The 15,152-nt window shown below is 38.9% G+C and overlaps 1 protein-coding gene across 1 annotated transcript; it reads right to left on the reverse strand.

The window, feature by feature from the left end:
* Positions 1 to 7,842: 7,842 nt before the first annotated feature.
* LOC131017480 (putative disease resistance protein At1g50180) lies at positions 7,843 to 10,130 on the reverse strand. Its single transcript, XM_057946227.1, has 2 exons — positions 9,067 to 10,130; positions 7,843 to 8,235 (listed from the first exon to the last, which is right to left on the reverse strand). Exons 1-2 carry the CDS (start codon positions 9,974 to 9,976, stop codon positions 8,150 to 8,152), a joined length of 996 nt encoding a protein of 331 aa, XP_057802210.1. The 5' UTR covers positions 9,977 to 10,130; the 3' UTR covers positions 7,843 to 8,149.
* Between the last annotated feature and the right edge of the window lie 5,022 nt (positions 10,131 to 15,152).

The following is a 15,152-nucleotide window of genomic DNA, read 5'->3' on the forward strand; positions in this document are numbered from 1 at the left end:
AACCCAGTTCTTTCTGATCATACTGATAATACTACGACCCATAAAAACAACTCTCCCTCTCATCTGAAACACACAGACTCTCATACTCATAAACGCCCCTCCACTACTCTTCCCCACACCACCTTCTCATCGCCTACCATCACCCCTCCTGATACTAAAAAGCACCAATCTTCCTCTTCCTTACCTACTGATAAATCTATTCCTACAAACTTGGACATCATGCAGCTACCTTTCAATCCTTCAAACCCATCCTCTAATCATGCTAAAATCAGCCCCTCATCCGAACCTATCATTTCCAAAGCAGCTCCCTTCACTCCAACTCCCAAACTTCTGAAGCTACTCAATATCCAACATATCCCCTATAACCCAAAACTCTCTCCCTCATCTGACCTTACTCAGGGAACTGAGTTTGCTGATAAAAGTGGAAAAAAGTGGAAACGTCGGGCTCGGAACCCCTCTGCCCTCCCTATACTTGACGTAGTGGGTGGTGACTTTGAGAAGAAGCGGTACTTGTGCGAGGAGGAAAGTAATACTTCTTCGACAAATCCTGAAGTTCTGGAGCTTGTTCAGAAAAAACTAAAGTGTACTGTGTTGGAATCTGAATCCCCCTCATTTGCATCAACGGCGGAGATTGCCTCGGAGCAATCCCGCCGAGCACAATGAATTCCCTTGTTTGGAATTGTCGGGGGCTTGGGAACCCTTCGACAGTTCGTCAATTGGTTTGGTTAGCCAAACATAAGCGGCCCGAGGTGATTTTTTTGATGGAAACAAAACTTTTGCAGGAGGATTGGTGTTGTATTCTCCCTCAAGTTGGTTTTAGTAAGTTTTTCTCTGTTGATTGTGATTGTACGACTGGTGGACGTAAGGGTGGTATTTGTTTGATGTGGGCAGACGATCTGTTGGTTAATATCAAATCTTATTCTTTTCATCATGTTCTGGCGTCTCTGGATGATGGAGAACACGAGCCCTGGGATTTTTGTGGTTTGTACGGGTGGAGTGTTACTGATGAACATTATCTCACGTGGGAGCTTATGCTCTCCATCCTTCCCCAAGTCTCTGATAAATGGATCTGCGGAGGTAATTTTAATGAAACTATGTTCCACTTTGAGAAGCGTGGTGGTCTTTTGAAAGCGGATTCCAGACTTGATAAGTTTCGCGAGACTGTAGAGGTGTGTGGTCTTCATGATTTGGGTTTCTTGGGTGATTCGTATACATGGACGAACAATCAAAAAGGGGATGCGAATATTGTGGAGCGCCTTGATCGTTTTTTTGGCAGTGAAAGTTGGATGTCTTCTTTCCCGGGGTTTGAAGTCCATCACCTTCTTAGAAAATCAAGCGATCATTGCCCGCTCCTACTTTGCCTCGAGAAGAATTCAGAGGAGACGTTGAATCGGCCTAAGCCGTTTAGATTTGAAGCTATGTGGCTTCGCAATGAGAGTTGTAAGCCTTTCTGTGAGAACTTATGGGCAGATGGCAGTTTGGTGACCACGACGGAGGATATTCGGGATAAAATTGAGAAAATGGGCAGAGAACTGAAAATTTGGGAAAAGAATGTCTTTGGTCATGTGAGGAAAAGGTGTTCGAAGATTAGGAAAGATTTGGAGGAGCTGCAGACAGTTCACAGGGAAGCTACTTCAAAGGATGAGCAAAAGCGGTTAGAGGATGAACTTGATGAACTTTTAAAACAAGAAGAGTTGATGTGGAAACAAAGATCGCGGGCAGATTGGATGGCGGAAGGAGATAGAAATACGGGGTTTTTTCACAAGGTTGCTGAGGGAAGGAAAAAGAGGAATCATATTCGTGAGGTTCAGCGCCCGGATGGTACAAAAACTCGTAAGAATGAGGAGATGGATGAGGTGTTTAGAAATCACTTTCAGACGCTCTTTTCTGCGGGCCATACTCATAACCCTGATGAAGTTCTCCGCTCCATTAATCCTGTTGTTACTGAAGAGATGAATTCAGAGCTGTCCCGCCCCTACACCCAAGCTGAGATCACCCATGCTCTCAAACAAATGCCACCTCTTAAGGCCCCTGGGCCTGATGGTATGCCTGCTCTCTTTTATTCTGTTTTTTGGTCTTCGGCTAGGCATGATATTGTTCCTATGCTTCTTGATATTCTCAATAATGGTGTGTCCCCTGGCCCTATTAATTCCACTTTCATCTGCCTCATTCCGAAGAAAAAAAAGTGCACTTGTCCGTCTGATTTTAGGCCCATTAGCCTTTGTAATGTGATCTACAAAATTCTTTCAAAAGTTATTACCAATAGGCTGAAGTCGTGTCTCCCCTCTATCATTAGTGAGAGTCAGTCTGCTTTTGTCCCTGGTCGGCATATAACGGATAACGCTCTACTTGCCTTTGAGATCTTTCATATGATGAAACATAATAAAGCAAAAGCTCATGGTGTTTTCGCTTTTAAACTTGATATGGCTAAAGCGTATGATCGAGTCGAATGGAGTTTTCTTGAGTCCATTATGCTTCATTTGGGTTTTAATGCTCCCTTTGTGGACTTGATTATGCGTTGTGTGGCTTCTGTTTCCTTTCGTGTTCTTGTCAATGGCTTTCCAGGGAACCAATTTGAACCTGGACGTGGGCTGCGTCAAGGTGATTTACTATCCCCGTTTCTTTTCCTCTTTTGTGCGGAGGCCCTCTCGGGGTTGCTGAGAAGAGCAAAAACTCATGAGCTGCTGCATGGGGCTCGTTTAAGCAGGACGGCACCAAGGGTTTCTCATTTGTTATTCGCGGATGATTGCATAATCTTTGGGAGGAGTAATGTGAATGAGATTGATCTGGTGAAGAAAATTATTTGTGACTATGAGGGTGTGTCGGGGCAACTGGTGAATTTGGAGAAATCTTCCATATCCTTTAGCGGAGGGGTTGTGGAAGAGAGGCAGATTGAGCTTTCTTGCCGGTTAGGTGTTTCTCGGTCCTGTGCAAGATCAACTTATCTCGGTATTCCAAGCACGATTGGTAGATCCAAATGTGAGATCTTCCAAATGTTGATTGACAGAACTCGTAAAAAGGCGAAAGACTGGAAAAGAAGATTCCTTTCGGGAGCGGGCAAAATGGTTCTTATACAGTCGATTCTCCAATCAATCCCGACCTATATTATGAGTTGCTTCGCTCTTCCCGAACAAATATGTCAACAACTTAACAGTGTAGCTGCCAGATTTTTCTGGGGTCAAAAGAATGAGGAAAGGCGAATACATTGGAGGAGTTGGAAGAAGTTGTGTACACCTAAAGGGGATGGAGGTCTGGGTTTTCGCGATATCTCCTTGTTCAACCAAGCGATGCTCGCTAAACAAGCATGGAGACTTATTCTTAATGAGAGCTCTTTATTGGCTCGTTCTTTAAAGGCGAGATACCACCCGAGAAATGATCTACTCTTGTCTAGTAATGCTCATTACCCATCTTTCGCATGGAAAAGCATACTAGCTGGTAGAGATTTACTGATGAAAGGTATCGCTTGGAAGATTGGAGACGGGGCTCGTGTTAGGATTGGGATTGATGCGTGGCTGCCTGATGGTAAAGGCCATTTTGTGACTGCAAGAGTGGAAGATAGGCATGGTCAGTTGTGTGCCAAGGACTTGATGGATTCGGATGGTAGTTGTTGGAACGATGATGTTTTGAACGATATTTTGCAACCCGGGGATAGATGGAAGCTACAAGCTCAGATCTCTATACGCCCAAATGAGAGTGACAAACCATTTTGGCCAAGAGGAAAGTTTAATACTTACTCTGTAAAATCTGGATACAACTTGGCTGTTGAGCTTAATCTCCGCGATGAAGCCTCTTCTTCACGCTATCTTGGAGATCTCTGGAAGTGGATTTGGAAGCTCGAGGTCATTCCAAAAGTGAAGATGTTTATGTGGAAATGCTTATCTAACTGCCTTCCTACGGCAAAGGCGCTGAGAAGCAGAGCTATTGAGATCGATGGCCTGTGCAGAAGATGTGGTTCTTGTGAGGAAACGTTGGAACATGCTCTCCGGGACTGTGGATGGGTTAGCACTCTGTGGGCTGTTTCCCCCATTCGTCTCCAGCCAGTGGCGCAAGGGATGGAATTTTCCATTGTGGAATGGTTTGACAAGATTAGATCCTGCCCTCACAATGAAGTTCATGCTCTTTTTGCTTCTCTTGCTTGGGCTTGTTGGTATGCGAGGAATCTACTTGTCTTTCAGAATAAAGAAATTTCACATATTGATTGTTTGAGAATTGCTGAACGTGCTCTCTGGTCTAAACCTATATATGCTGCTGCTCCTCATCACTCTGCCCCCACTTTGAACAACGAAGGGGAAGGTGTTTGCAAAATTGCTTCGGATGCTGCTATGAAGGAGGGATCGGGTGTTGGGATTGGAGCTGTACTGAGGCAAGAGGATGGTCAGCTGATGGGTTGCAGGTTTGGTTTTATGAGAGGAGCTTTTTCAGTGGTGGAGGGGGAAGCGCTCGCTTTGCTTGAAGGCCTTAAACTGTGTAGGGAGAAGGGTGTGCGGGAGGTGTTTGCAGAAACGGATTGTCAACAACTCTACTGGATGCTCGCTCGACAAGATAGAGATCTTTCCTACCTGGGTGACACCCTCGAAGAAATTCACTTATTGAAAGGTTCGTTCCAACGATTAGCGTTCAGCTGGACGCCACGTGAAGGAAATTCCACTGCTGATTCTTTAGCTTCTTTTGCTCTTAGTTCTTTGTGTTGCTTGTCTTCTTTTGATGTTCTTCCTGCTGCTGTGAACTCTCATTCTTGATTTAATGAAGTCCCCTTCTTTGTCTAAAAAAAAAAAAAAAATTGTTTTCATATATGAATAAATTATCCCAAGTTTTAATATAGTCATGAAAGCTATGAAAGTTTGGGGGAGCTTGATATGTTTCAAGCTGTCTACTTTGATAAGTAGGCAAACCCCAATTTGATGAAGAAAGAATTTTCTTAATAACACATTTTGAATAGGTGTATTCGCTACCACGATCCATGTGTTGAATTTCAACAGATCCAGTTTCAATGAGAATTGCCTCAAAATATTCTCTGCTCTTTTTACCAAAAATTGGCAAAATATCTTTATTAAGATGAGTTTGAGCCAACTGAAATGGAGATAGACCTTTTAGATCTTTTTCAATTGGGCAACAATTAATATACCCGAAATTCAGATATGGTATCTAATTTCTTCTTTAGAACCCTTTTGAAGAAATATCACATTTTGATATAATTGTATATCATATGCTATATCATCATCTTCAATTTCCTTATTAGGATCAAAATTTGTAAGACTGATTTCTTCTTCTTTGGCAGGCTTTTTAGTCAAAAGAGTAGACTTTTTAGTCGTCTGATTAGGATTTGAATTTTTTCCCAAATTCGCCATTGGTCTTTTACCCATCGCTCGTTGTTTTACAACGATCTTCCAGGCTTCTTCCCTGCAAAAATTATCGGGTTAGAAATCCTGGTAAAATCAAATTCATTACCAGACTTTCTAACCCGAGAATTTTTACAGGGAAGAAGCCTGGAAGATCGTTGTAAAACAACGAGCGATGGGTAAAAGACCAATGGCGAATTTGGGAAAAAATCCAAATCCTAATCAAACGACTAAAAAGTCTACTATTCTGGCTAAAAAGCCTGCCAAAGAAGAATAAATCAGTCTTACAAATTTTGATCCTAATAAAGAATTATAAGATGATGATATGACATATGATATACAATTATATCAAAATACGATATTTCTTCAAAAGGGTTCTAAAGAAGAAATTAGATGCCCATATCTGAATTCCGGGTATATTAATTGTTGCCCAATTGAAAAAGATCTAAAAGGTCTATCTCCATTTCAATTGGCTCAAACTCATCTTAATAAAGATATTTTACCAATTTTTGGTAAAAAGAGCAGAGAATATTTTGAGGCAATTCTCATTGAAACTGGATCTGTTGAAATTCAACACATAGATCGTGGTAGCGAATACGCCTATTCAAAATGTGTTATTAAGAAAATTCTTTCTTCATCAAATTGGGGTTTGCCTACTTATCAAAGTAGACAGCTTGAAACATATCAAGCTCTCCCAAACTTTTATAGCTTTCATGACTATATTAAAGCTTGGGATAATTTATTCATATATGAAAACAAAAATATAAAATATTCTTGGTGGATCAAATTTGATCTCGAGGATGTTACTCAACATATTCCACAATGATTTTCCATATTTTTCTTTTCATGGGGGGTATCACCAATAATATTCCCTAGGAAAATTTAACTTATCTGGAAAAAATTCCAAGAGGTTAATAATAACCTTGAAAGTCTTGAAACAACTTTGCAATTTGCAAATTATTATTTTATTCCATGGATCTTAAGATGGGATTACGTTCTTCAAACTCAAAAAAGGGATAAAAGTGAGTTACAATTCTATCCGTCATTCTTGGTCAGAAGAATTCTTATTAAATGGTGGCCAAAAGAAGACTTTTTTGGAGAAGGAAGAACTTTTGACAGAAGATGAATTCTCTCTATTAAATCATCTTCCCAAATAATTGAGAGAAGTCTGAATTATCAGACCCCTTCAAAGAATTCATTGCTTAAAGATCTTTTCCAAACAATGGATAAAGATTCAATTAATTCTTTATGGAAAGAAGTCTTTGGAAAAGAAAATCCAGAAATGATCAAAGGAGGAAATTCAACATCAACTCCTTCTTCATTAACGGTAGAAAATTTTATCTCCGATATAGAAATGCTTGACAATGAAGACTTCCAAGAAGCTCAAGATCCGTATGGCGATCTTAATAAATTTTTACTTGAAGACATCAGCCATGAATAAAGAATGGCATTGAAAAGAGGTAATGACGCATGCAATGATGTATATTAATAGTTTACTATTCACTTTTTGACTTTTGTATATTTGCTTTTGAAATTTGTAGAATATTGTCGGGTGTTTTTTGCTTTAAAAGGGTTGTAAGTCCTCAGTTGAAGGGCATCACTTGATAGAAGCATAAGTTAGCTTTCTCTTGTATTCTGTCTCTACATCTTGTAAAATTTTTTGCTCGAGTGAAGTATTGAAGAAAATCTTCATATGTAAGTATTTGTTATGAGTTTAAATCCTTTAGCATTTAATAATATTTTCTATATTCCATATGATTATATTATCTTAAATAGCAATTGTGCTAATTACTTTAAAAAATTAAAAGAAAAAATAAAATGCATTAATAATTTTATAAACTATCTTGAAAGTGTTCTGGAAAATCCAGAACTTGACGATTTCGTTACGTACGAAATTTTTACTTATAAATTAAATAGAGCTAAACAAAGCCTAAAAGCCTTTGAATACCAAGGCTCGTATTTATCTGCTGCATAAATATTGTTTGCTTAAAATAAACAAATTTTATATATATATTCTCTGATAATATAATTCCAAATTAGGAATTCTAGATACCACGCCTAGTGGTGTGTATATATATATATATATATATATTCGGTATAAACACATCTTAACCTATAAAATGAAAACTGACTAAAATATATGAATTCTATGTAGAACACGTATGAATCGTTGTGTAAATGTATGAATTGCGAAAAATAATTTTTTTGCTATTTATGGGATTCGAACTCGGGACCATGAATTGATCCAACAAGGTGATGAATCAATCGTAGATCTTGATGATCCAAGGGATGAAAATCGTTCATATTTTATATTTTAAGAGGTGTTTTTATTTTAGCCTGTCCCTATATATATAAGATTTTGGATAAGCAACTATAATTAAGTAATATATTTTTGTATTATTGTAATATCTAATGAATTAATATATATTCTACTAATATATATATATATATAATTTGCACAATTATCCTTAAAATAAAATATATAATAGGGATGCAATCTATATTTTGTGCTCAATACACTTTTTCATTAGTATAGAAGATAAATGACACTTTTATCAATAACGAATAAAATTAAGCACATAATACTTTATACAAAATGATAATTTTTTAACAACAATTGATATTTTTCTTAAATGCAAATAATACTTTCGCAAATAATTTTTTATAAAAATAAATGATAATTTGTATAAAAATATATGATACATTATAAATAACAGTTTTAATATATACAATGACACTTTTAACAAAAGAAAATGATATTTTGTCGGACCGGCAGAAGTAGGTCTGGGCCAAAAAAAGGAAAAGAAAAATCAAACCGGGCCGATCGGGTCAATCGGAACGAACTTGCCCAGACTGGGCCGCATGTACGTACCGCGTGATGTACATGAGAATTTGCCTGAAGTTGTTGAATATAACTTTTAAGCTAAAGTTTTCTTATAGAACTGGTGACGATGGATATGATTGAAAAATTATTCAAAAAGTAGTTTCTTAAGAACTCATCTAAATTTAAAAATATAAGTTATCAAAACAAAATTTTATTAACCAAGTGTCCCAAGTACTGAACAAGAAATCAAGAAGAAGTAAATTTTATATGAAAACCTATAGTTGCTAGATTTTATGTTTGTTCGTGACTTTGCATAAGATTAAACTACTAGCTAGTAAAATTATTAAATACTAATATTATGAATTATACTTATTTTTTTTTTCAAAAATTTTAAAATTTAAAAAATTATATACAATAATTTTGAATATATCAATCTGTTATTAGCTAAAAAAAAGTAATTGATAAAAAATAATTATATGCTCCAATTGGATTGAATAAACTCTAAATTAATTGATAAAAAATAATTATATATATGCTCCAATTGGATTGAACAAACTCTAATTAATACTAGCCAAAGTAAATGCTTTAGTGCATACAAATAGAAGCTAATTTTGGTGTTTTTGATTTAGATTTTTTGATACTTAAGCGTGAGAGATTTTCAATTCACAGATATATACTGACTTTATTATGTCACATTTATTATTCCTCACGCTTAGGTATCAACTTCTATTTGAGGTATTTCATATCCATGAGAAAAATCAGAAAAAATTGAAAGGTGGTGTATTTCTTTTTCAAATTTTAAAAGTCATAGGAAAAACTAGAAGTTGTTAAAAGTTCGTGTATTTTGCCGCAAATATCACTTAAAATAAAATAAAACAAAATAGGAAAAGTTGTATGATTTACCTTGTTGACTTGGGAAAGCAGCGATGAAAGATTCTAAATGTTCCTTCTCCCAAACATCATCGAGAACTATGAAATATGATTTGCCCTCCAATTGCATATGAAGCATTTCTTTAAGCTTTTGTAGTAGATATAGCTTGTCCTTCATTGACTCCTCCAATTCACGCAGTTTTTGCTTCTCAGAGCCTGGCAGGTCGAAGATAAGCTGCTTGATCGTCTCGTGTGGCGTAAATTCACTCGACACCACAACCCAACCACGGCAGTCGAATGGACCAGCAACGACGTCGGGGTGGTTGTATATTTCCCGGGCAACTGTGGATTTCCCGATCCCGCCCATGCCCTCTAACACCGCAATGGAAAGCCCTTTCTTCTCCTCACACAGAATCGATTCTTGCAGCAGCTTTTTCACATCATCTTCAACGCCCACCAGATGTTCGTCCTTTTGCCAAGGACACAACCTTCGCCGCAATTCGACTTCCCATCTCGATGCCGATTCGGCTGCCTCTCCGAGATCCTTGATGCCGTACCTCTCACGGCTTTTGTCAATGGCATCAAGCGTAGCTCGGATCGACTCAATCTCATCTCCAATTTTGTCGAGGTGGTACATACGCTTAGGGGAGCTTGTACATCTTTTGAAGAGCCCCCAATTCTTGGCACTCTCAACGTTGAGAAGGAACATCTCGATCGTATCTTGGGCATCTTGAGCCAACTCTCTAATCTCCGAGATCCAATTACACACGCTCTCATCTTCAAATTGCTTTTTGTTGGCGTCTTTGAGAAAGCATTGCATCCTCTTGAGCTCGATTTTCAGCGCCTCCACCTTTCCCTCGACACCTCGCAGGGATTTAACCTTCTGGATGAGCAGATCGCCGAGCAGTTCGACTGCAGATGAGATTGCTGCTTCCGCTGCCATGTCGATCGATCATAAAATTGTTAAATTTTGTTTGATCTAATTAATTTAGGTATTTGGCTTAAGTAATAAATCATTTTGGGAAGGATAGTGCCATAACCACCACAATTATTACCCAAACAATATTAAATATTATTTGGTTCGTGGATAAGGCACATCTTTAATAATTGTCCCCAAGAAAATGTTAAAAAAATATAAAGTAAATATGCCATTAAAGTCACCATATTATGCAAAGGAACTGAGCTTAATTATTTAAGTTAGTGGCCGACAATTTAAAGGTAGGATAGTAAAATATAAAAAAAGTAGAAGAGATAAAAATTCTTAAACGTACAACAATAAAATATAAAATGGTACAAATAAAATTCAACAAGGGACAACTGGACACCTCAAACTTCCATTAAACACCTCAAATGAGGCCCCAGTCTAAAGTGCTTCAAAGCTAATATTTTAAAAATGGATGGGTAAATTGTAAGAAATGATAAAAAAGAAGTATAAGGAGAGAATATGAGAGAGAAAAATATACTGGGGTATTTGTAAGGATAAAAGATAAGGAAAAGATGTGGGTATATATTCAAAAAAGAAAAGTGTCATACTTTTGATGGACACCCAAAATGACAAAAGTGTTAAACTTTTGTGAACTGTTGGGTATCTTCGCCTAGCCGGAGGTTCACCTCTTGGTTCCCGACCGTCCTGCCGCCTTCACTCGACACTCAAGTGTCACAGTCCAATTCTCGTCTCTTCTCCTTCTTCTTTACTTCTTAATACCTGCAACACACCAAGGAAAAACCAGCAAGTAAAAGGAACAACAGAATACTCAAAAAGATTAAGAAAGAAGAGATTCAGAGAAACTTCAGATGGGAAAAATGTGCCCTCGGGACACTTTGGCTCAGATTTTTCCCACAGTAAGCTCGGCTCTTCCAGCAGCTCAATGATCAAGGCTCAGGGGAGCAGGGAGAACAGATCGGCACTCAGATCTCAATTGCACAGTCACCAAACCCACAGTGTATCACCAAACAGGAATCCAATAGTCAGGAATCCGGCGATACATGCAATCAATCGGAGCGAGGTTCACACACACAGTCACCAATCAGGAAACCACGAACAGGAATCCGGCGACACTTCAGGAAGGAATAGCATAGCCTTCCGGTCAAACAGTGTGTAAAACTTCCTCCAATGGAAAGCAAAGCAGCGGGGATTAATAGGGGTCGAGTAAATGGTTTGTGGGAAGACAAAAAGGGGGCAGCCATTAATGGTGGGAGAAGCTCGAGAGATCAGGAGATCAGAGGTCGGGGGAGAGGAAGGGTCTCGGGGGGGAGAGAGGTGAGAGTGGCGGAGGATGAGAGAGAGTGAAAAAAGGGTGAGACTGATTTGGACTTAGGGTAAATGAGGGTGAGGGATTTTGGGCTTGGGTTTGGGCTGGGAATTAATGATATTGGGCCAACACTCCACATTCCACCTTTGGCACAATGATCATTAAGTCACCAGGGAAGAGCCTGCCTTTGAATTGAGCTTATCATCACAGCCATTTTTACTATCATCCTATCACAAAGACAAGACAATAGAGGGAGAGAAAAATATTATGCATATTAATCTCAGTCTCAACACCAGAGACCAACCCAAGGGGAAATCACCATTTCTCAAACCCAAAGGGTTATCATTGAAGACATAACAACACTCAACACAAACACTCAAGCAACATCACACATGACACACACAGAAGAGACAAACTAAAACAAGAGGCAAACAACAAGGGCGGAGCAGACACACAAGGGACCAGAGTAAAAACAGGGCAAGCACACTCAAAAAAAAACTCATCATGCAGAAAAAGAAAAAACCAAGGAAGAGACAAGCAGCCACAGAGGCTGAACTTGCCACACATAAACACAGAGACTAGATTTTTAACCATGATCTAAGTTAAAGGTTTTCTTGCAATAATTCAGTTTTGCAACTGGAGCAAATATTCCATTGTAATTTATGCCTTCCCTTTTAGTAAAGCCTTTGGCAACAAGTCTTGTCTTATATCTCACATTATCAGTTTCATGCTTGTCTTTAAACAACAATTTGCACTCAATAACAGAACATTCAGTAGGCTGTTCCACAAGTATCCAAGTTTCATTATTATTAGGTTCATTCATAACATGTTCAAGTCCAGGCTCATCATGCATTATTGGTTCAATGTCAACCTCAGGGTTTGCATCCAAATTGGGTTGGGGATCCACCTCAAAAGGAACAGTGGGGGTAAACACAAGCTCATTCTTATTTTGATCAACAACATTCAGATTCTCCACTTCACTTGGAGCAGCAGAATGTGAGGATTCAGTTAAACATGGAAAGATAAGTTCATTAAACATATCCATACTGATGCAAGTTTTAAACCCAGGAGTACTTCTATCCAAAAGCCTATATCCATTGTTCATGATGAGCACAGATGCAACACTTAGGCAAACACACTTTCTCACAGAAAGCCACAACAACCACACTTGAATAGAGTAATAGGTCACAGACCACAGAGCAGAAACGTACACACCAAGCAGAGCTCTAAAAGTTAACCCTTTCTCTTTTGCTTTCCAGAGTACTCGCACGAGGAGACCTTTTAAAGGAGAATCCAGACGAACTGGACCGTCACAAAATAGTCCTATCACAGGCCTTGAATGCCAATGGTTAACAATAGAAAGCACACACAGCAACGCGGAAGCACAGAAACAACAGGATCGCAAGATACCAAGACCAAACAAAGAACATGTAAAAAAGAAAAAACAGCAGGCAACACCAATCCTAATGACTAGGAGTTTCCAGATCAAGCCAATTTACCAGAGCCGCCTTTCCCAGGAAGGGGAGAGGCCGGACCTACCTCTTTCCTTGCTCGTCGGGAGCGAATCGGCGCAGCCCGAAGGGGCGGCGGGGTGAAGGAGGTGCGGTCGGAGGGTGCCCTGGCTAGGTCACCGTAGCTCTGATACCACTGTTGGGTATCTTCGCCTAGCCGGAGGTTCACCTCTTGGTTCCCGATCGTCCTGCCGCCTTCACTCGACACTCAAGTGTCACAGTCCAATTCTCGTCTCTTCTCCTTCTTCTTTACTTCTTAATACCTGCAACACACCAAGGAAAAACCAGCAAGTAAAAGGAACAACAGAATACTCAAAAAGATTAAGAAAGAAGAGATTCAGAGAAACTTCAGATGGGAAAAATGTGCCCTCGGGACACTTTGGCTCAGATTTTTCCCACAGTAAGCTCGGCTCTTCCAGCAGCTCAATGATCAAGGCTCAGGGGAGCAGGGAGAACAGATCGGCACTCAAATCTCAATTGCACAGTCACCAAACCCACAGTGTATCACCAAACAGGAATCCAATAGTCAGGAATCCGGCGATACATGCAATCAATCGGAGCGAGGTTCACACACACAGTCACCAATCAGGAAACCACGAACAGGAATCCGGCGACACTTCAGGAAGGAATAGCAGAGCCTTCCGGTCAAACAGTGTGTAAAACTTCCTCCAATGGAAAGCAAAGCAGCGGGGATTAATAGGGGTCGAGTAAATGGTTTGTGGGAAGACAAAAAGGGGGCAGCTATTAATGGTGGGAGAAGCTCGAGAGATCAGGAGATCAGAGGTCGGGGGAGAGGAAGGGTCTCGGGGGGGAGAGAGGTGAGAGTGGCGGAGGATGAGAGAGAGTGAAAAAAGGGTGAGACTGATTTGGACTTAGGGTAAATGAGGGTGAGGGATTTTGGGCTTGGGTTTGGGTTGGGGAATTAATGATATTGGGCCAACACTCCACAGAACAGATAGAGTATTAAAATAATTTAAAAAATCTATACTAATATAAAAAATATTTTGGGTACAAAATATGGATTATATATCTATTATATTTCTATTACATATTTTATTTTAAGGATATTTTTATAATGAAATATTATATATTTAGAAGAATATATATTAATTTATTAGATATTACGCTAAATATATTTAATAAGGCTTCTTTCAATACCTCAAATCGTGCTGAGATTAGACCCACAAATTGTTCCCAATTCATATTAGTATGATTCACATGTTGGAACCATTGTGCCGTCTTTCCTTCAAAGTGCATAGAGCCTATGGCCACCATTTGATGTTCATGTATGTTGGAAATCGACTTGAAATATTCCTCGCACTTTAATATTCATAACCTTGGCTGCGTGCCATAAAATTTAGGAAGGTCCAACCTTGGTAAAGGACTAGCAATTCTTGTTCCTTCAAGTTCACCTTGCACCCTATTCCTAGGGGTATGTTGTGTTATGTTATGACTTCCTCCTATAAAATCCCTTTGATTTGGCTCGCCTAGAATCGAATTTTCCTTAGAAGGTTCATCACTTAAGCATCAATAATCTTTCGATTTTGAATTAATATATAGTGAAGTAAGTTGACACACAATTCCACAAAAGTGAATTAAAATCTTGAACTAAGCGAATTCTTGTGACAATATCTCACGGCACGTGATTTCCCTAAAATTCAAATGTCTCCCTGATACATACAACCACCATGGCCACACAAAACACCTTGGGATCTCATGAGTGCTCTAGAAACCATACATAGTTTCATAGGAAATGGCCAATTCTCCACACTCATTTAGGTGATTCATCACAAGTGCTTCTCAATAGCACATCACAAATAATTTACCGAATCATTTAGAGCCAATTGCTCAACCTCAATCAACATACAACTCCCATCAAGTCCGTCTCATACTAGGACCACCAAAAATGGCTATGGAAAGTTTTATTCAACACATAAAACCATCAAGTACACCAAGTAATATAGTGTACATACCACCCTAAAAGGCTATGGTTTACGCCAATCAATCGATGTAAAAAATAGATATACCAATGAACATGAAAGAAGTACAATTTAGTTTGACCCGCAGTAGGTGTCCAACATATTCCTTTCACGTCAAAGATCTCACTCCCATTTCTTTAGAAGTTTCCAACACCAGAGTTCGTGAAACTCTTTTTGTAAATGGGTCTGCTATGTTTTTCTCCGATTTCACGAAGTCCAATGATATAACTCCATTCTTCAATAGTTGTTTCACAGCTCCATGTCTAACTCGTATATGTCTCTTCTTGCTATTATAGACATTATTTTTAGCAATTGCAATCGAGAGAATAGAGGAAGAAAGTGAGAGATTGTTTTACATGAAATGGAACAAAAAAAAA

This window comes from Salvia miltiorrhiza, chromosome 3 (assembly GCF_028751815.1).
Source record: "Salvia miltiorrhiza cultivar Shanhuang (shh) chromosome 3, IMPLAD_Smil_shh, whole genome shotgun sequence".
In the NCBI taxonomy this organism is placed as follows: domain Eukaryota; kingdom Viridiplantae; phylum Streptophyta; class Magnoliopsida; order Lamiales; family Lamiaceae; genus Salvia; species Salvia miltiorrhiza.